The 21,980-nt window shown below is 46.2% G+C and overlaps 1 protein-coding gene across 1 annotated transcript in view; it reads left to right on the top strand.

Moving 5' to 3' along the window:
- Positions 1-21,980, top strand: part of CDC42BPB (CDC42 binding protein kinase beta) — a 102,391-nt gene that overhangs the window by 35,104 nt on the left and 45,307 nt on the right. The window contains exons 5-17 of the mRNA XM_056547242.1: positions 123-271; positions 3,493-3,586; positions 4,074-4,274; positions 5,119-5,367; positions 6,680-6,759; positions 7,347-7,513; positions 9,679-9,798; positions 9,988-10,121; positions 15,858-16,100; positions 16,783-16,893; positions 17,993-18,237; positions 21,003-21,108; positions 21,568-21,692. Of these exons, the coding sequence (XP_056403217.1) occupies positions 123-271; positions 3,493-3,586; positions 4,074-4,274; positions 5,119-5,367; positions 6,680-6,759; positions 7,347-7,513; positions 9,679-9,798; positions 9,988-10,121; positions 15,858-16,100; positions 16,783-16,893; positions 17,993-18,237; positions 21,003-21,108; positions 21,568-21,692 (2,024 nt within the window). The remainder of the gene's footprint in view (positions 1-122; positions 272-3,492; positions 3,587-4,073; positions 4,275-5,118; positions 5,368-6,679; positions 6,760-7,346; positions 7,514-9,678; positions 9,799-9,987; positions 10,122-15,857; positions 16,101-16,782; positions 16,894-17,992; positions 18,238-21,002; positions 21,109-21,567; positions 21,693-21,980) is intronic.

A 21,980-nucleotide genomic window follows, 5' to 3' on the forward strand; every position in this document is an offset into this window, starting at 1 on the left:
GTTGGCCGGGCATAAAATAATGCAGAACTATAGCAGTATCAGCTATCGCAGTGCAAAACTCTAGGTGATTTCATGTTCTTATATTTATGGCTCTATTGTTTTTTTTGTTTTTTTTCCTCCAGTATTTAGTTATGGATTATTATGTAGGAGGGGACCTTCTAACACTCCTCAGTAAATTTGAAGACCGTCTCCCTGAAGACATGGCCAAGTTTTATCTGGCAGAGATGGTGCTCGCCATTCACTCCATTCATCAGCTGCATTATGTGCACAGGTAATGACAGGTTACATGCTGTATTATACTCCAGAGCTGTACTCACTATTCTGCTGGTGAGATCACTGTGTACATACATTACATTACTTATCCGGTACTGATCCTGAGTTATATCCTGTATTATACTCCAGAGCTGTACTCACTATTCTGCTGGTGAGGTCACTGTGTACATACATTACATTACTTATCCTGTACTGATCCTGAGTTGTATCCTGTATTATACTCCAGAGCTGTACTCACTATTCTGCTGGTGAGGTCACTGTGTACATACATTACATTACTTATCCGGTACTGATCCGGAGTTATATCCTGTATTATACTCCAGAGCTGTACTCACTATTCTGCTGGTGAGGTCACTGTGTACATACATTACATTACTTATCCGGTACTGATCCGGAGTTATATCCTGTATTATACTCCAGAGCTGTACTCACTATTCTGCTGGTGGGGTCACTGTGTATATACATTACATTACTTATCCTGTACTGATCTTATGTAGATTTTTCCTATGTCAGATAACTTAGTGTCTTATGTAAGGACAACACTTCACAGAATGTAAATCATTAGAATAAGCCTTGTGCACACACAGAACATGCAGGGAATGCTGGGAGATTACTCATATACACAGAATGTGATTCAGCTTTTTTAGTAGATGTTCCCTATAATAACTCTCCGTCCAGCTCAGGAGTCATGGTCATTTATAAGATCCCCGGGGAGGGTTGCATTCTTCTTCCTTGTATTATGCTTGCTTGTCTTCCCGCTGCCCCCTCACGCTGTAATGTTTTTATAGGCTTCCCATCACAGTGGTGGAGCCCAGTGTGAGGTCATTGGGGTTCACAGCTCATCAGTTCCCATTCAGAGCCGGATGTGGAATTTGTGTCTCTACCAGTGTTTCCTAACCAGGATGCCTCCAGCTGTTGCAAAAGTACAACTCCCAGCATGCTAGTATACTCCTTCTCCTATCAGTGTTGTTCACTGCTTACTGTCCCTCACAGAGATCTGCATCTAACACCTGCAATCTCTAAAATGGATGCTGAATATGTGCATAGGCAAGTGTTTCCCAACAGCGTGCCTCCAGCTGTTGCAAAACTACAACTGCCAGCATGCCCAGACAGCCTTCGGCTGTCCAGGCATGCTGGGAGTTGTAGTTTTGCAACAGCTGGAGGCTCCCTGGTTGGGAAACACTGGTCTATAGGATGACCTCACGCGTTCCTATATGTTGGGGATCTTCAGTGATACATTGTAGCGCCGTCTCCTTCTCTGCCCACACGGCTTCTTACTATGGAAAATCTTCTTCGTAGACCGTTCAGTCAATATTTGCACTAGCCGCCTGTTATTATTTTGCAATGCCAGAAACAGTGTAGACAGCCAAGCGTAGTCAGCGACCGCATTCCTCAGGACGTTTTAACACTTTCTGTGCAATTCTACCCAGTTGTGTTATTCTGCTTAAAGAGACAGCAGTCAAAACACTGCGTCCGTCCTGTCACACACCCCATTGAAAGTATTGGTGTTCTGCTACCACCTTCTACGCGACTACTGTTTTTCCCACTTTTTTCCTGCGGTTTAGTCTTCCTATTGTTCACTGCTGGGAAAGGAGTACGGAAGGAGGAGAACACTCTGTGCAGATTCGTTTTCAACGTCAAGTTCAAGGCTTTGGTGAAAGTGGTTATTGGTGCCTCCGTGTGGTCACTGTTCCAGACCCAGAGGTTTTTGTTGCCCTAGACATCAATATTGTTTTAGCAAACCTGCAAATCGATGTAGAATTTTAGGGATGTCACTTTTTATTTATTTATTTATTTTTTAAGACCGAGTACAAGTACTGATACTGTGACACCTCTGTCCATTTTACCAACTGTCCAGAGGTACATATGTTTGCTATTGGGATTTGTTCCTGCTTTGGACAGTTCCTGACATGGACAGAGGTGTCAGCAGAGAGCACTCTTTACAGACAGAAAAGAAATCCAAAAAGAGAAGCATTTCCTCTGTAGTATACAGCAGCTAATAAGTACTGGAAGGATTAAGATTATTTAATAGATTATTTCATCTCTAACCTCTACCCTCTAATCTCTAATCTTTCTCTTTGAAGTTCTTGATTTTCCCATAAATGGTTTGTATAGGGACAATCTTACAAGCAGCAATGCCTTTGCCTGTAAAGCCTTTTTCATGCAAAGCAATGATGACTGCACGTGTTTCCAGGTTAACAGAAGAAGACAATGATTTCAAATGGCATTTCCCTTTTAAAGGGGTACTCCGGTGAAAAACTTTTTTCTTTGAAATCAACTGGTGGCAGAAAGTTAAACAGATTTTTAAATTACTTTTATTAAAAAAATCTTAATCCTTCCTGTACTTATTAGCTGCTGAATACTACAGAGGAAATTTTTCTTCTTTTTGGAATGCTCTTTGATGACATCACGAGCACAGTTCTCTCTGCTGACGTTATTATAATAATAATAACCCTTTATTTATTGTTGTCCTTAGTGGGATTTGAACCCAAGTCCCCAGCACTGCAAGGCAGCAGTGCTAACCACTGAGCCACCATGCTGCCCTTAGCATACATCTGCTATGCATGGTTACTAAAATGGACAGAGATGTCAGCAGAGAGCACTGTGCTCGTGATGTCATCAGTGTTCCAAAAAGAAAGGAATTTTCTCTGTAGCATTAAGCAGCTAATAAGTACTAGAAGGATTAAGATTTTTTAATAGAAGTAATTTATAAATATGTTTAACTTTCTGCCACCAGTTGATTTAAAAGAAAAAAGGTTTTCACCGGAGTACCCCATTAAGGAAGAATTCTGCAAGCGGAGGTTCCACCTGGCGGCCGCTGCCGAAATACTGCAGCAGTAGGATTGCAGGGGACTGCATCGTCACCATTGATGGCTATGCAGTGCTTACGGACATTCACGCAGAGAATGAACATGTTCTTTCTTTGTGCCGAACAATATTCCTTCGGATAGGGGATAAGTTTTTGTCCATGAGACTTGTTCTTTTAGTTAATTATCATAACAAGTGATATGTAGGCTGTCCGGGCATGCTGGGAGTTGTGGTTTTGCACCATCAGAACGTCCAGTTTGCGACCTTTGCACTATTTTCATATAGGAAAAGAACAATTCACTACAAGTTTCAGCCCTTTTTGCATGTTTGTCTAATAGAAATTGATAGTTATCGCCTGGACAGGTACAACAATGTCTTCTCCATCCTTTACGGTCTCTCCTCTGCCTCCAGGGACATCAAACCAGATAATATCCTTCTGGACATGAACGGCCATATTCGCCTGGCAGACTTTGGGTCGTGTTTAAAGATGAATGATGACGGCACAGTAAGTGATACCTACAGCATTATGTTCCACTTTAGCACTCCCTCCTGTTCTCCTAAAGAAGGGGTATCAGAATTATTTGTCACTGCGTCCCTTTATCCAATACTAGAATAAACATGGCTGCTTTCCACTTGAAACAGTGCCACTCTTGTGCTCAGGTTGTGTGAGGTATTGCGGCCTGGTTTTGTTGAAGTGAATAGAGCAGAGCTGTAATACCACACGCATACATACACACACACACACACACACACACACACATCCCGAGGACAGGTTTGGTGCTGTTTTTGCAGGAAAGCAGCAGTTTTTTTTTGTGTGTTTTAGGCTTTAGTCTACGGCACCGTCTCGTGCTGGAGACGGCTGCTATAGAGACTAAGTGAAATATGTAATACATGTCAAATTGGGTGCCAAAATGTATCATTTACATAGAATTTACGTAACTGGGACCCTTTTTATTCTGACCCCTGTTCTTATCCTTTCCTTTCGCAAACAGGTGCAGTCATCTGTGGCAGTGGGGACCCCGGATTACATCTCTCCAGAAATCTTGCAAGCAATGGAGGACGGGATGGGGAAATACGGGCCTGAGTGCGACTGGTGGTCTCTGGGCGTCTGTATGTACGAAATGTTATACGGAGAAACCCCCTTCTATGCGGAGTCTCTGGTGGAGACGTACGGAAAGATTATGAATCACGAGGTTAGTAGTAATCCCAGTTTGCTGCTTTACTGTAACACTACAACTCTCAGCATGGGCTTTCTGGGAGTAGTAGTAGTTTCACAGATCTTAGTCACAGGTTGCAGATCATTGGAAATTAGAATTATTTAGCATTCCTTGTCATTCCTGGCTGAAGATATAGTGAAAATGTCTTGGATTTCTACAAGACATCGGCCATGTTAATTATGGAACTAATTTATCAGTCTTCAGTAGGGTATATCACCTCCCTCATATAGCTCTTCCTGGCAGCCAGTCCTAGTAACATCAGCCATTCACATCTCTTGCTGTGTGTACAGCATTTCCATACCAGGGTGCCTCCAGCGGTTGCAAGACTACAATTCTCAGCATGCCCGGAGTTGTAGTTTTGCAAAAGTTGGAGGCACATTGTTTGGTAAACACTGATCGAAGTCTGAACTGTTTAGCATGCTGGCCTACTTTAAAGGTAACCTGTCAGAACTCAAGTGTCATGGAGGGGTTGCAGTTCCGCTGCATGCATGCATGCATGCTTCCTCCCTCCCCCACCCTTCCCTTCCTGCATGTACACCTCCTTTCTCCCCCACTCTTTCTGCTTTTACTGATTGACAAACAATGCTTCTTTACAAGTGTTTCCCAACTAGGGTGCCTCCAGCTGCTGCAAAACTACAACTCTTAGCATGCCCGGACAGCCGTTGTATAAATTTATTTATTTCAATTTTAAGTAAGCAGAAATCTTGAAAATAGTGCAGCCATTGGTACACAGATTATATTAGAAATCTGCGTCTGATCCCCCATACAAACAATATTCAGATCCGCTTTGATCCTTCCTGTTTCATCTTTATTCCTCCAGGAGAGATTCCAGTTCCCCTCTCACATCGCCGATGTGTCAGAAATCGCCAAGGATCTGATCCAGAGGTTGATCTGCAGCCGAGAGCGAAGACTTGGACAGAATGGGATCGACGACTTTAAGACTCACCCGTTTTTCGAAGGGATTGACTGGGAGAATATTCGGAACATGGAGGCTCCTTACATCCCCGATGTCAGCAGTCCTTCTGACACCTCCAATTTTGATGTGGATGATGACATCCTCCGAAATCCTGTTAGTGAGAATGTCATTGTGATGTGACCTTGTTAAATTTTATAATCCTCCCAGTTCACTGCCTTCATGATAAACCACCCCCTGCCTTTTTATTTTTATTCTAGTTTTCTACCTTGATGTCGCTCTGTATTTTCTGCTCAGTCTCAGTCACATTCACAGACTGGGAAGGGGCGTTACCCAGCAGGTGTGACATCATCTGAAGCCATACAGAGGAGAACTTCCTCCCTCACTCTGCTACACTCAGCCAGAGTAGTTCAGTGTGAGATGAGCTATGATTGGCTAAGGCTGCACACACATAGTGCCCTCCTGCTGGGACTCTCAGTGACCAGCTGTAATCTGTGGGGGAAGTGAGTTGTCTGTGTGATTCAGGACAGGCCGTGCAAAGACACATGCTCTTCCACAGCGAAACGCCGCTGCAGAAAGTTTGCAGCGTAAAGCCTGCCCACATTCAAACTCGCTGCGAGTTTGCAAACAAATCCCCACACCCTTAGGGTCCATTCACAATATAGAAAAAAAAACTGAAAATGTAGCCAGCACCTAAACCCAATACACGGGTGCACGCTGCTGTGGCAAGTACAAAACATGTAAAAAAAGAAAATGGCAGCAGCACACTTGGTCAACAAAATGGAGGCTCTTAGCGCACTTTTTGATCAAAACGTGTCCCCCCATCCACCACGCGGAGGTGGCCTCTTATCGGATGGGTCCCTAAACACTCACCTACCTTTTCTTTTTTTACATGTTCCATTCACAATATGCGCATTTTCAGCAGCTTATTTGCTGCAGAAAATCTGGAGCGGATTTTGCTACCCTTTTGCTACAATGGGTCGGGCAAAAAACATGCAAATCTTCAATTATTGCAGATTTTTTGCTGACCCATTAATGTCAATGGTAGCAAAATCTGCCGTGGATTTAATCTGCCCCCCCACTACCCCAAACCGTGTGAATGGAAACTCTGCTGCAGACAATCTGCAGAAAAATACTCGTGTGAGAGCGTACCCTAAAATGGGCTTTCCCAGTGACAGGATATGCCACCTCTGAGATCTGCACCATATGGACAACAGGTTCCCAAAGGTGGGACATCCTGTCAATACCCCTATAACTGGGTATACCGGCCCCTAGAACATGTCCAAAAGATAGGGCAGAGTTGTTTTTTTTTTTCAACCAGTGTGCCTCCAGCTGTTGCAAAAATACAACTCCCAGCATGCCCGGCCAGCCTTCAGGGGATAAGACAGATGGTGTGTTTTTAAAAACACCTTTAACTACAATAGACAATGCAGATGTATTTATTGTTTTATTCTTTATCGTTTTACAGGAAATGGTCCCCCCAAGTACACACAGTGGATTTTCAGGGTTCCACCTTCCATTTGTTGGATTTACATACACGACTGACAGGTAAGCCTTGTTCACATTGAAGGATGCATATAAGGGAGGTCAGTGAAGAGCGAAGACATCGAGCGCACTTTGCATTTAAAGGGGTACTCTGCCCCTAGACATCTTATCCCCTATCCAAAGGATAGGGGATAAGATGTCTGATCGCGGGGGTCACACCGCTGGGGACCCCCGAGATCTCCCTGCTGCACCCGGCGTTTATTTAGAGCGTGGTGTACAGCACCGGAGACTCGAGACATCACGGCCCCTCCCATAGACTTGCATTGAGGGGGCGTGGTAGTTAAGGCACGAGTGGGGTGTGACCATGATGACACGAGACTCCTCCCCGCATCGCCAGTCATCTGGCACAAAGCGAAATTCGCTCCATGCAGCAGGTGGGCTGCAGCAGCGGTGATTGTGGGGATCCCCAGCGGTGGGACCCCCGCGATCAGACATCTTATCTCCTATCCGTTGGATAGGGGATAAGATGTCTAGGGGCAGAGTACCGCTTTAAGACCCTTTTATCCCTATGGCAGACTCATGGTTCATAATGTTGTTACACACTTTTACACACTTCCCATCTTCCTAATCCAATCATTTGTGTCTTGTAGCTGTTTTTCTGACCGAGGCTCCATAAAGGATATCATCCACACAAACGCAGTGCCCAAAGACGAGGACGTGCAGCGCGGACTGGAGAACAGCCTGCAGATCGACGCCTACGAGCGCAGGATAAGAAGGCTGGAGCAGGAGAAGCTGGAGCTGAATAGGAAGCTGCAGGGTTAGTCATCAGTGTAGAGGTTTTCAGGAAAGTTCATTTTTAAGTGGGTTGTCCAGGATTAAGGAAACGGAGCTGATTTCTTCCAAAACCAGCGCCCCCTCCCTGTTCTGTTCTCAGGTTGTGTGTGGTATTGCAGCTCAGTTTCGTTGAAGTGAATGGAGCCAAGCTGTAATCGCTTACACAACCTGAGGACAAGTGTGGTGCTGTTTTTAGAGAAAATTAGACTTGTGTTACCTAAGAATAGAAAAACAGAGCTAAGGGCTCATTCACACTATGGAATCTCCCCCTGGAGATATTCTGGGTGTGGATTTTGTCTGGAGCAGGCACTGGCAAAACAAGCTGGCGCTAGGATCGCTCGGAAATGCACTGTCTATATAGACAATGCATTTCCGAGTGCATTTTGCTGAACGTTCATTCAGCGGAGTCTGGGGCCCATAACATCTGCCACAGAATTTCCAGTGTGTGAATTGTGGCGCAGAATCCCATTGCTGCACCGTATTTTCCAAGTGAAATTCCATTCAGAAAATCCATATTCTGGTCAAAGTGGAGACCCTCTACGGCCTCCATTGTCTTAAAGGCATTATCCAGGCATAGAAAAACGGAGCTAATTTCTTTCAAAAACAGCTCCACGTCTGTCTGCAGGTTGCGTGTGGTATTACAACTTGTCTCCATTCACTTCAATGGAACGGAGCTGCAGAACCACACCCAACCTGGAGAGAGACAGACGGAGCGATTTTTGAAAGAAATTAGCTCTGTTTTTCTAATCCTGGATAACCCCTTTAACCTCTTAAGGACCCATGACGTACCAGTACGTCATGAGTCCGCTCCCGATCTAGAACGCGGGGCCACGGCAACAATGTAACTAAAAATAAACATATGTGGTATCGCCGCTTGCGGAAATGTCGGAATTATAAAAATATATTGTTAATTAAATCGCATGGTCAATGGCGTACGTGCAAAAAAAATTCCGAAGTTCAAAATAGTGCATTTTTGCTCACTTTTTATATCGTGAAATAATAAATGTCCTATCAATGCAAAAATGGTACCGCTAAAAACTTCAGATCACGGCGCAAAAAATGAGCCCTCATACCGCCCCATACGCGGAAAAATAAAAGTTATAGGGGTCAGAAGATGACAATTTTAAACGTATAAATTTTCCTGCATGTAGTTATGATTTTTTCCAGAAGTCCGACAAAATCAAACCTATATAAGTAGGGGATCATTTTAATCGTATGGACCTACAGAATAAAGATAAGGTGTCATTTTTACCGAAAAATGTACTGTGTAGAAACAGAAGCCCCCAAAAGTTACAAAATGGCGTTTTCTTTTCTTCAATTTTGTCTCACAATGATTTTTTTCCCCGTTTTGCCGTAGATTTTGGGGTAAAATGACTAATGTCATTACAAAGTAGAATTGGTGGCACAAAAAATAAGCCATCATATGGATTTGTAGGTGCAAAATTGAAAGAGTTATGATTTTTTTAAAGGTAAGGAGGAAAAAACTAAAATGCAAAAAAACGGAAAACCCCGGGTCGTTAAGGGGTTAACTGACCTTTTTTAAGGGCTCTCATTTGTACAGGATTGTAAAAATATGGCAAATTTCTTTCAAGAAACAGTGCTACACCACTCCTTTGATTATGGTTGATATTGCATCTTTGCTCTATGAACGAAAGGCAGCCTGACACACTAAAGCTATTGCAAAACTACAACTCTCATCATGTCCGAGATAACAGATAAATTGGGGTAAGGCAGCTGCAGTTATTCTGATTGATGGATTAAGTGTTTCGCTAGGACAGTGTTTCCCAACTGGTGTGCCTCCAGCTATTGCAAAACTACAACTCCCAGCATGCCCGGAAATTCTTTGGCTGTCCTGGCATGCTGGGAGTTGTAGTTTTGCAACAGCTGGAGGCACCCTGGTTGGGAAACACTTAGCTAGGATATGCTATCATGCTCTGGGGAACATGGTCATAACCGGACAACATATAGACTTTGTGCGGCCAGACACTGAGTCTCCACTGAAGCCAGAAGCTGTGGCCCTTTAATGCTCCTCTGTTCTGTGCCCATTGCCCTCCGGAGTGACATTAACTGTGGTCTCCGCAACCAGGCCACTTTTAATATATTCAGTGATTTTTAATTTAGTTTTATTTTTTTTAATCCCCTTTTCAGAATCCACACAGACAGTCCAGTCCCTCCAGGGCTCCAGCCGACCCATGGGAACCTTAAACCGTGACAAAGAAATCCGGAAGCTGAACGAGGAGATTGAGCGCCTGAAGAACAAAATATCAGGTATCTCCTGTTACCCGAGGATGGATGGATGGAGATGGATGGATCGAGGAGGATGGATGAGATGGAGGAGGATGAGGATGGAGGATGAGGATTGATGGATGATGATATTTCAGTTATTCTCCCGCAGATAACGTTTCTGTTTTATTCCTTTTGTGAGTGTATTTACTGTATATTGTCTATTATTTATAGATTCCAATCGGATAGAGCGCCAGCTCGAAGATGCCGTTGCTTTAAGGCAGCAAGTCGAGGATTCTGCAAACAAAATTAAAAATCTGGAGAGGCAGCAGCGAACCTTAAAACAGGAGAGGGACGATCTGCAGAAGGTGAGTCTGATGGCATGGATACGCGTGTGTGTATATTGCCCAGGGGGTCCAGAATTTCTGTCAATACAGCCCCTCAAAAGCTTCGTGGGGCTGCTGGATTATTGGAATGATTGAATGTAATACTGCCCATACACATTAAAGCCTCCTAAACCAACCATCTAATGCAGTGTTTCCCAACCAGGGTGCCTGTCTCCAGCTGTTTCAAAACTACAGCTCCCAGCATGCCTGGACAGCCTTTGTCACGCTGAGAGTTGTGGAATTGCAACAGCTGGATGCACCCTGGTTAGGAAACACTTATCTGTTGTGTGTGGTGCCTCTTGGCACGCTGCAGATGTCAGGGAGAGAAGAATCAGGCATGTTGGATTTTAGCTGCCCGATCCTTTTGCACTGGATAAGGCTGTGTTCACGCTTTTTTTCTTGTGAAATGTCCATCAGAAAATTTCTGGCAAACCTTCCACAGATAGGATGGATGCCAGCAGAATATGCCAGTACTAGGACCTCTCTGAAATGCACCATCTCCATAGTGCATTTTCGAGTGGATCCGTTCTTTCTGCAGAGGCCGTAATCTGTGCAGCAGAATCCATTTGAAAACAATGGGACTCTGCTGAAACAGAATTTCTGAGCGGATTTCTTCCACCGTATTTTACTTGGAAATTCCGATGTGTGAACATGGCCTAAGGCTCCACCAGAGGAGTCAGTGGTTTTCTCCCTTCTTCCCACATACAGTATTAATAACAAGTCGATTCAACTACGGAGACCCCCTGTCGATCGTAAAATGGGTACATATTTGTCCCTGCAATAAATGGTGTGGGCTGTGCCTGCTCTTGGAAATGTTCGGCAGCCCCATAGACTATAAATAATTTTGGGGATCCCAGCAGTTGGACCAACACCAGTCTGCTTGTTGTTCCATATTCCAGGGTTTCCCAACCAGAGTGCCTCCAGCAGTTGCTAAACTACTTCTCCAAGCATGCCCGGACAGCCTTTGGCTGTCCGGGCATGCTGGGAGTTGTAGTTTTGCAACAGCTGGAAGGCACCTTGGTTGGGAAGCACGGGCCTATGCACTTATTCAGCAGCCATTTTAGAGATAGCAGGTGTTAGATGAAGATCTCTGTGAGGGACAGTGAGCAGTGAACAATTTTGCAACAGCTGGAGGCACACTAGGTAGGAAACGCTGCCCTAACCTGTGGATTGGGGATAATTTAAGGAGTTGGTGTAAACAGTATGGCTAGAGATTTTCATAATATAAAGGCGGTTGTCGACAGAGAGGACTCGTGTCTCTTCAGAGGCGGGCGGCCTTGCGTAAGCTTCACATCTGTCCTCCAGGCCTGTCATGTGCCTGTGCAAAAGGTGAAGTTTATTGTGCAATATTCCTTTAAAAGTCTCCTGGAAAAAGTTACTATAAGTCATCAACATTCCCAGATTTAGAGCTTCTGTTGGAGGCTTCATAGATGGCGTTCTTTTCCTCAGTTATAGGTTTGGGAATTTCATTCCAGAACTGCACTGAAGAGACTTTATTTTTTCCACTATTAGGTGAATGTAATAGGACGATCAGACCAGGACTCGGGGATGCTTCAGAGCCCCCTCTATTCATCCATTCTTAGAGTGCCCCCTTTGGTGTTGACTGAACGGGGGGACTTTTAAGCAGTATTCTTCTTTTTGAGCAGAGGGTTGAGTGCCTGCCTGGTATCCTGTAGGAACCACAATTTGAGGTGAACCTGTTATATGGCGAAACAGCCTGAACATTTTAAGTTTTTATTTACCCATTTGACCACAAATATGTGTCCATTGTCTCATTTTATGATTCCACGTCTTTGTTCTCTGGGCTTGGCCTAGTACATTGATTCACAATAGGAAGAAATGTGTTGGGTAAGGTGACTGGAATGTTCCCTGGATCATACATTTCTACAACCGCAAAAGCCCAATATACAGGATGATGCAAAAAGGAATGTATTTTGCAGATTTTACTCGCTGGACCTGCTGGGATTTTAAAGGACATCTGTAGCAAAAGACAACTTATCCTTTACCCACAGGATAAGGGATAAGTGTCTGATCTCCCAAACGGGGCCCTGATTTGCCGCTCTATGTGAGTGACTAATGCGCATAACGTCAATCTCTCTTAGGTCAACAGTATGCCCCCTCCCCATACAGTTCTATGGAAGAGTCAGGGAGGCAGTGTTCGTGTCTCTCCCATAGAGATACATGGAGGAGGCGTGTCGGCCGGGACATCATTCTGCGGCCGCTGGCCGGCATGCCTGAGCCGCGGCAGAGCTGTGGCCCTGTGCAGGAGATGGCGGGGGTCCCAGCGTTCGGACCCCCCCTGCCGCGATCACACTTATCCCCATTCCTGTGGATAGGGGATAAGTTGTCTTTTGCTGCACATGTCCTTTAAGTTTTTCAACCGTAGTCTAGTGGATGATGCCCTGGATGTGACATCTGTACAGAATTATATAGGGATTTCTCATTCAGCTCCATTGGGGGACACAGGAACCGTGGGTATATCTTGCTGCCACTAGGAGGCTGACGCTAGGCATACAAAAGAAGTCGGCCCCTCCCAGCAGAGTATACCCCACCTACTGCCTTAGAGACACTCAGTTTTAGCTTAGTGTCATAGGAGGCAACACGGGCCTGGATTGTTCAAAACTCTTCGTTGTGCCCAAAAAGGAGGATTCAGTCCGTCCGATTTTGGACCTGAAACTCCTCAACCAACATCTTCACCTTCGCCACTTCCGTATGGAGTCACTACGGTCGATCGTGGCATCCATAGACCAGGGCGAATTCCTGTCTTCAGTGGACATTCAGGATGCGTATCTACACATCCCGATTTTTCCTCCTCATCAACGTTTCCTCCGCTTTGCCGTTCTGCAGGGTCACTTTCAATTTGTGGCTCTGCCCTTCGGCCTGGCCACAGCCCCCCGGGTTTTTACCAAGGTCCTGGCGGCTGTCATGGCCATTCTCAGGTCCCGGGGTTCTCTGTCCTTCCTTACCTGGACGACCTGCTTATCAAGATCCCGAATCCAGAACGAGGAGAGTCTCCACATCACCCTGCTGACCCTAACCAGCTTTGGGTGGCTGATCAACAAGGAGAAATCCAATCTTTCTCTCTCCCGGTCTCTGATCTTTCTGGGCCTCCGGTTCGATACCGGGAGCGCCCGAATCTTCCTCCCTCCGGACAAGCGGAGTGCTCTGCTGTCAGGCGTTCGTCACTTGAGACGCCCGCATCCAGTGTCCATTCCTGCATGCATGGCAGTGCTGGGCAGAATGGTGGCGGCCATTACGGTGGTTCCGTTGCTGTCCGCTTCAGTGGGCTATTCTGTCCCTGTGGGACGGATCCCCCCTGTCCTTGGATCATCGGATCCGTCTGCCCACCTCGGCTCGCCAGTCTCTTCTTTGGTTGCTCCACTCTCCCCTCCTTCAGAGCGGCCGCTCGTTTCTACCGTTGAACTGGCTGGTTCTTACGACGGATGCGAGCCTCCTCGTTTGGGGGGGGGTTTTCTCCTGGACGGTCCAGGGCCGGTGGTCACCTCGGGAAGCCAGGCTTCCTATCAATGTCCTGGAGATCCGGGCAATATTCCTTTGTCTCCGACACTGGGAGTCTCTTCTTCGGGGTCGCCCAGTTCGCATTCAGTCGGACAACGCCACAGCCTTGGCGTATCTCAACCGCCAAGGGGGCACTCGCAGCAGTGCCGCCATGACCGAGGTGTCCAAGATCTTGACCTGGGCGGAATGCATGGTTCCCTCCTTATCAGCGATCCACATTCCGGGGGTGGAAAATTGGGAGGCGGACTTCCTAAGTCGCTCCTCTCCCAATCCCTGGGAGTGGTCCCTTCATCCGGAGGTGTTCGAGTCCATTTTGTCGTTGGGGGGTTCCGGATGTGGACCTCTTTGCGTCCCGCTTGAACCGGCAGGTTCCAAGCTTCGTGGCAAAGTCCAGAGATCCTCTGGCGCTGGCCGCGGATGCCCTCGTCATTCCCTGGTCTCGGTTCACTCTCCCGTACCGGTTTCCGCCAATTCCCCTCCTTCCCCGAGTACTCAGGAAACTCAAGGCGGAAGGCGTATCGGCCATCCTAGTGGCTCCGGATTGGCCCTACCGATCTTGGTACGCCGACGTGGTTCGGCTCGTGGCGGATGTTCCCTTTCAACTGCCAGATCGCCTCGATCTTCTGTCTCAGGGTCCCCTTTGCCACCCCAATTCACAGCCGCTGCGTTTGACGGCGTGGCAGTTGAAACCGCGGTATTGAAGGCTCGCGGTTTCTCGTCTGGGGTTATTCGCATTATGCTCAGGGCGCGTGGGCCATCCTCGGCTAGGATCTACCATAGGACTTGGCGGGCTTATTTTCGGTGGTGTGAGGCCCGCTCTCTTTCCCCAGTTTGTTTTTCTCTGCCGAACCTTCTGGCGTTTCTGCAGTCTGGTCTTGAGACGCGCCTGGCTCTTAGTTCTCTCAAGGGTCAAGTGTCGGCGCTGTCTATTCTTTTTCAGTGGCCTCTAGCTTCTGACTCATCAGTTCACACCTTCCTCCAAGGAGTAGCTCACGAGATTCCTCCCTACAGGTCTCCTACTCCCCCTTGGGACTTAAATTTGGTCCTGAGTGCCTTGCAATCCGTTCCATTTGAGCCTATCCGCGATATTTCTCTCAGTTTCCTTTCCTGGAAGGTCGCCTTTTTGGTAGCTGTGACCTCGATCCGTCGGGTGTCGAAATTGGCAGCTCTTTCTTGTCAACCTCCCTTCCTGATTCTTCATCAAGACAAGGCAGTACTTCGGCCGGTTCCTTCTTTTCAACCGAAGGTGGTTTCGTCCTTTCATCTGAACAAGGATATAGTTCTTCCTTCCTTCTTCCCTGCTCCGTCTCATCCTAAGGAGTGTTCTCTTCACAATCTGGATGTGGTCCGAGCCTTACGAGTTTACCTCAAGGCCACCTCTTCTTTCCGACGGTCGGAGTCGCTGTTTGTCCTTCCGGAGGGCCGACGCAAAGGTTTGCCGGCTTCTAAGGCCACCATCTCCAGATGGATCCGGTCCGCCATTTCTGAAGCATACCGTTCCATGGGAAAGGATCCTCCCTTCCGGGTTACGGCTCACTCCACTCGCTCTGTGGGGGCCTCTTGGGCGGTCTTTAACAGGGCTTCGGCCCTACAGGTGTGTAAGGCGGCTACTTGGTCTTTGGTGCACACGTTCACCAAGTTTTACCAAGTGCACACTTCTGCATCCACCGCCGACGCCTCTTTGGGGCGTAAGGTTTTGCAGAAAGCGGTGGCTCTGCCGTCCGCTTGATTCTGGGTTACATGGTTCCCACCCCAGGGACTGCTTTGGTATGTCCCACAGTTCCTGTGTCCCCCCCAATGGAGCTGAATGAGAAAAGGAGATTTTTTTATACTTACCGTAAAATCTTTTTCTCAGAAGCTCCATTGGGGGACACAGCTCCCACCCTGTGTTGTTTGTTGTGATCTGAGAGTTGGTCGCCTGTCAGTTTGTTGGTTCATTTATTTTGACTGGGCTCCCTCCGGACACTGTTTTTGTTCGGTTCCTCCTATTGCTTTGGGACTAAAACCGAGTGTTTCTAAGGCAGTAGGTGGGACCCTGCTGGGAGGGGCCGACTTCTTTTGTATGCCTAGTGTCAGCCTCCTAGTGGCAGCAAGATATACCCACGGTTACTGTGTCTCCCCAATGGAGCTTCTGAGAAAAAGATTTTACGGTAAGTGTAAAAAAATCTCCTTTTACCTTCTATTCCTCTCCGTTTACAGCAACACTCTGAAACCCAGGAGAGGCTGAAGGCTCAAACTAAGGAGCTGAAGGACGCGCACCAGCAGAGGAAGTTCGCCCTGCACGAGTTCTCCGAGCTCAATGACGAAATGGCCAATCTCCGCTCCCAGAAACAGAAGCTCACCCGACAGCTTCGGGACAAGGAGGAAGAACTGGAGGTCGTCACGCAAAAACTGGACTCCATGCGCCAGGAACTGCGCAAGTCCGAGAAGGCCAGGAAAGAGGTGACAAGTTTTTATAGATGTTACCTTAAAGGGGTACTCCACTGGAAATTCCAACTGGTGCCAGAAAGTTAAACAGATTTTTAAAAATTCTATTAAAAAAATATTAACCCTTCCAGAACATATCAGCTGCTGTATGTTCCACATGAAGTTCTTTTCTTTTTGAATATCCTTTCTGTCTGACCACAGTGCTCTCTGCTGACACCTCTGTCCGTGTCAGGAACTGTCCAGAGCAGGATGGGTTTGCTATGAGGATTTGCTCCTACTCTGGACAGTTCCTTAAATGGACAGAGGTGTCAGCAGAGAGCACTGTGGTCAGGGAGAAAAGAAATTCAAAAAGAAAACTTCATGTGGAGCATACAGCAGCTAAGTACTGAAAGGGTTTTAAGATTTTTATATAGAAGTCATTTACAAATTTGTTTTACTTTCTGGCACCAGTTTAAAAAAAAATAGCAGAGTAGCCCTTTAAGCCTGTGTTACTAAACCAGGGTGCCTCCCGCTGTTGCAACACTACAACTCCCAGCATGCCCGGACAGTCTTTGGCTGTCCAGGCATGCTGGGAGTTGTAGTATTACAACAGCTTCGGGCACCCTGGTTTGAAATCAGGCCTACATGCTCATACATTCAGTGTTTATAATGATAGAGAATGAAACCTTAACGTCTAGTCATTGACTTTTATCTACAGCTGGAAGTCCAGCTCGAAGACGCCAGCGCTGAGGCCTCAAAGGAGCGAAAATTGAGGGAACACAGCGACAGCTTTTCCAAACAGCTGGAAAGTGAATTGGGGGCTCTTAAGGTACCAGTAACCATTTCTATCTACAAAATGCATTTATATTTCTTAAATCTTCTTAAATGACTCCACTTTGGACTACACGTAACGGTCTGGTGGTCAATGATTGGTCAGCATCTTAACATATATTGTCTGGTGCATTGGTTTTTATGATTAGCCTGGCTTGCTTTCAGTGAATAGAAACCTTCTCTTATGAATCCAGACAGACCTGATAGTTTTCACAGGTAAAGGTTGTATGTAACTCACAGATGATGATCTAAAGCAGTGTTTGCTAACCAGGGTGCCTCCAGCTGTTGCAAAGCTGCAACTCTTGGCATGCCTAGGAAGCCAAAGCTTTGGCATGGTGGGAATTGTTGTTTTAAAACTGCTGGAGGCACTCTGGTTTGGAAACACTGACCTACAGTGAAACTTCTCTAGAAGACCAGAATTTGTGGCTATTGGTCTTCTCAAAGAGGTTCCACTGTACTGTGAATATACCTGCTGCACCAGTGTTACAAAGTATCAAGTCTGGAGTCCAGGCTTTTAAAGGGGTACTCCGGTGGAAGAAAAAAAATGTATGAACTCGTGCTAGAAAGTTATACAGATTAGTAAATTACTTCTATTTAAAAATCTTAATCCTTCCAGTACTTATCAGCTGCTTTATGTTCCACAGGAAGTTTTTTTTATCTTTTGACTTTCTTTTGCCTGACCACAGTGCTCTCTGCTGCCACATCTGTCCTTGTCAGGAACTGTCCAGAGAAGGATAGGTTTGCTATGGGGATTTGCTCCTACTCTGGACTGTTCCTAAAATGGACAGAGGTGTCAGCAGAGAGCACTGTGGTCAGACAGAAAGGAAATTAAAAAAGAAAATAACTTCTAGCTGATCAGTACTGGAAGGATTAAGATTTTTAAATAAAATTAATTTACAAATCTGTTTTAACTTCCTGGCACCAGTTTATTAAAAAAAATATATATATATATATTCCACCGGAGTACCCCTTTAAGTATCTGATGCAACTGTAACAAAATCTGAACATATGACTACACAAGCCCTGCGTGTGAAGGTTTTCTTTTGTGATACATGCCCCAGGTTTTGCTATAGAAGCCAATCTCTTTTGTTTTTTAGTTGAAGCAGGGTGGTCGCACACCGGGGATCACATTAGAGCACCAGCAGGAGCTGTCCAAAGTCAAATCCGAGCTGGAGAAGAAGATCTTGTACTACGAGGAAGAGTTGCTGCGACGAGAGACCTCGCACTCCTTAGAGATAAAGAACATAAAGAAGGGGATCCATGACTCTGAGAGCCAGCAGCTCGCCCTGCAGAAGGAGATCCTCATGTTGAAGGATAAGCTGGAGAAAGCGAAGCGGGAGAGGTGAGACACGCCGGGTTGCATGATGATGCTGTTTACAGACCTTGTGCTGTGCACTATGCAGCTTGTAGTCTGCTGTCTACTAAGACGTGATGTGTTGGCATTCATTCCATTCTTGCTGTCATCTATTAGTCATGCCAACCTGGTCTGAATGTGCCCATAGATAGGGTTTGGTGTCTGAAGGCTTTGTGCTTGGTGCTTCTTCCCATATGAGTTACCTTCATGATTGTCTAGGGCTTTTTCCCCCCAACTAGTGTGCCTTTAGCTGTTGCAAAACTACAACTCTCAGCATGCCAGTATACTCCTACTCCTATCTGTGTTGTTCACTGCTCACTGTCCCCCACAGACATCTGCATCTAACACCTGCTATCTCTAAAATGGATGCTGAGTATGTGCATAGGCCAGTGTTTCCCAACAGGGTTCCTCCAGCTGTTGCAAAACTACAACTTCCAGCATGATGGGAGTTGTAGTTTTGCAACAGCTGGAGGTACACTAGTTTGGGAACACTGTTTTAAAACGTGGTCTTTTTGAAAGGTTTCACTGTAGATCACTGTTTCTCGGTCGCTCTGCATTGGGTCTGCAGATGTTCAGATCATCGATCTTCTGCACCAACCAGTTTCCATCTTTTTCCAGTGGTTTTCTGGTCTGTGCTCGCCTTCTGCTCAGGCGTACGCTGCTCTCCCTGGCGTTTTTTCCGCCATGTTCACTTGAATTGGTTGACTCTGGATGGGATTTTCTTTTTGTGCCCATTTCCATTTTTGTTTTCCAGCCGGGTTAGCCCCCTCTGCCTGGTTCTGTGTTCCTTGGAGTTGATTTCCTACCTCCATGGTTCCGGCTCATCTGGCTTCCTAGTCGGCTCTTTCTTGTCTCCCTGTATGGACCGGGGCTTTAGAGTGTCTGCCACAGACAGTCCCTTCTTTTGGTGTCCCAGTCAATCACCAGGGACTGGGGATCTTCCGAGAGCTCAGTTTCTGGACCTCGGTTATCTCTGGCCTGGGTTCTCACCAGCAGGCCTTACGGGCGTATGGGTTCGGTCTCGGGACTGATTCCCCTTTTCCTGTTGGTTGTTCTTCCCACCCTAGGGGACTGCTTTGGTACGTCACATCAGTATAGGTGTCCCCCAATAAAGAGCGACCGAGAAAAGGAGATTTTATTTGTACTCGCCATAAAATCTTTCTCGTAGCCTTCATTGGGGGGGGGGACACCGCACCCACCGATTTCTGCATTAGTTTAGATATTATTTTCCAGTTGTTTTTTTTTTATTATCCGGGATTCCTTTCTAGGGTCCTTCGGACTTGTTGACTTCTCCTACTGCTTTTGTGACAAAACAGATTAACTACTTCCAGTGGGCGGGTGTAACCTGCCAGGGAGGAGCCGACTTTTCCTAGTGTCAGCACCTCCTATTGGCAAGAGCATATACGCATCAGTATAGGTGTCCCCCAATGAAGGCTACGAGAGAGATTTTACGGTGAGTTTAAAAAAAAATCTCCTTTTTCCAACTAGTGGGCCTTCAGCTATTGCAAAACTGTAACTCCCAGGATCCCTGGACAACCAAATGCTGGGAGTTGTAGTTTTGCAACATCTGGTGGCACACAGGTTGGGGAACACTGGTTTAGGGCTAGACCAATGGTCTGTGGCTTTCCAGATGTTGCAAAACTACAACTGCTAGCATTCCTCCCCAACAGTTGCCACTCCAGCTGTTGAAAAACTACAGCTCCCAGCATGCCATTCCCAACCAGCTGTTGCAAAACTACTACGCCCGTTATGCCTCCCTCCCCCAACCTGCACCTCTGCAGCTTTCTGCATGCACTTCCTAACCTGTGGCTTTACAGCTGTTGCAAAACTACAACCACAATCATGGTGGCGGTAGTAGTTGTAGCTGGAGTGCCACAAGTTGGGAACTCACAATAGAGAAAGGTATAGCTGGCACTACTACACCTATTTACCTCAGGGTCCGTAGCTGCTGGCGCCTCTGGTACACAGTATACAGCATGCTCTGCTAGTCCCCCTGCATTAGCTGGTGGTGCTCAATGTAACAGAGAGAAATGCAGCAATAAAAAGACTAAAGTGGACGGCAGCGCACTCCAAAAATGTCCAATGTTGTTTTATTTCCAGGTCCCACATCTATCAAACACGTATATTACTGAGAGTACCTCTCATGATCTTGTTAAATGTTATAATTCTCCCAGATCACTGCCCCCATCATGATAAACCACCCCCTGCCTTCATTTTTATTTGTTAGTTTTTTACCTTGATATTGCTCTGTATTTCCTGCTCAGTCTCAGTCAGATTCACAGACTGGGAAGGGGCGTTCCCCAGCAGGCGTGATATCATCTGAAGCCATACAGGGGAGAACTTCCTCCCTCACTCTGCTACACACAGCCCAGAGCAGATCAGTGTGAGATGAGCTATGATTGGATAATGCTGCACACACCCCCCTCAGCACTCCAGACTGCATTTCCTGACTTTGGACTTCTGTCAGACCAGCAGGGGTCCAAAGTCTGTGCAAGAGATGGGGGGGGTGAAATGTGCTCTGGACAAGTAGGGAGACACCTTATGTCATACTAATGTCCATTGAAGCGATCAGCCAGCACTTATTGAATGTCTTTGACTTAGTTGGCCGCTTGTGTTGCCATTGCGGCCCATATTAACCTGTACATATGAGAAACCGCGTCATAAAAAATTTCATTAGAAATTATACAATAAACATTATTGGAAATGAAAAGAATGTTTCTCAAAATAGATAAAAACCTCTTCCTGTTTTCCAGGCAAACAGAGATGGAAGAAGCTGTAGGAACCTTGAAGGAGAAATATGAAAGAGAACGAAGCATTCTGTTTGAAGATAATAAGAAGCTTACTTCAGAGAATGAGAGGGTAAGACCAGTATGTTGATGGGGGTTAATAGAGGGGCTGCGGGGGGACTTTATTCAGGACCTTGTCTTGTAACCAGAGAGAAGAGCAGCTAAACAAAGTATCTGTTCTCTGGAGGACCCCGCATGCCTGTGCATGGCACCGATAGCTCCCTGATATGAATGGCTGTTGTGTAATGGCTCATTTCTCCTGTGGTGGCGCTGCAGGAGAATTTAACACCTATTGCTGGATTTCACTCCAGATTACAATTGATCACTGATGGACTTAGTAGCATTATCTCCCATGATGGGTTTATTGTGAAGCGCCATTTCTTACAAAATGTACAGACACTGGAACAAAATCTTGTCAGTGCTATCCATTGAAATTGCTGACTGGCCCCTCACCTCTCTGGCTTCTAAAACAGTATTAGAGGGGGGCCCCTTTAAGTAACTCTAATGAGCTGTGAATTATTTTAATCTCCAGCTTTGCTCCTTTGTGGATAAACTGACTACACAGAATAGACAAATGGAGGACGAGCTGCAAGACCTGACGACAAAGAAGGAGTCCGTCGCTCACTGGGAGGCTCAGATTGCAGAGATCATCCAGTGGTAGGTGACCTTTCACCTTTATCGTGTATCCTCTACCTCTAGGAGAAAAGGATGAGTCCCTTCCTGCACTTCATACACTTCCCATGAGTTCTAATCTCAGCATCTTTTACTTGTCGCAGAAAGGAGCTAACTTCTTTTCCTACTCAATAGAAATCACTGAAGCCAGAAATATAACTACTTAGAGGGATGATTATATGATCATAAGTGATCCCTTTATGGTACATCCACATGTACTGTAACTGCTGCGGATTTAAAGGGGTACTAGACATCTTATCCACCATGCAAAGG

This window comes from Hyla sarda, chromosome 11, assembly GCF_029499605.1.
Source record: "Hyla sarda isolate aHylSar1 chromosome 11, aHylSar1.hap1, whole genome shotgun sequence".
In the NCBI taxonomy this organism is placed as follows: Eukaryota; Metazoa; Chordata; class Amphibia; order Anura; family Hylidae; genus Hyla; species Hyla sarda.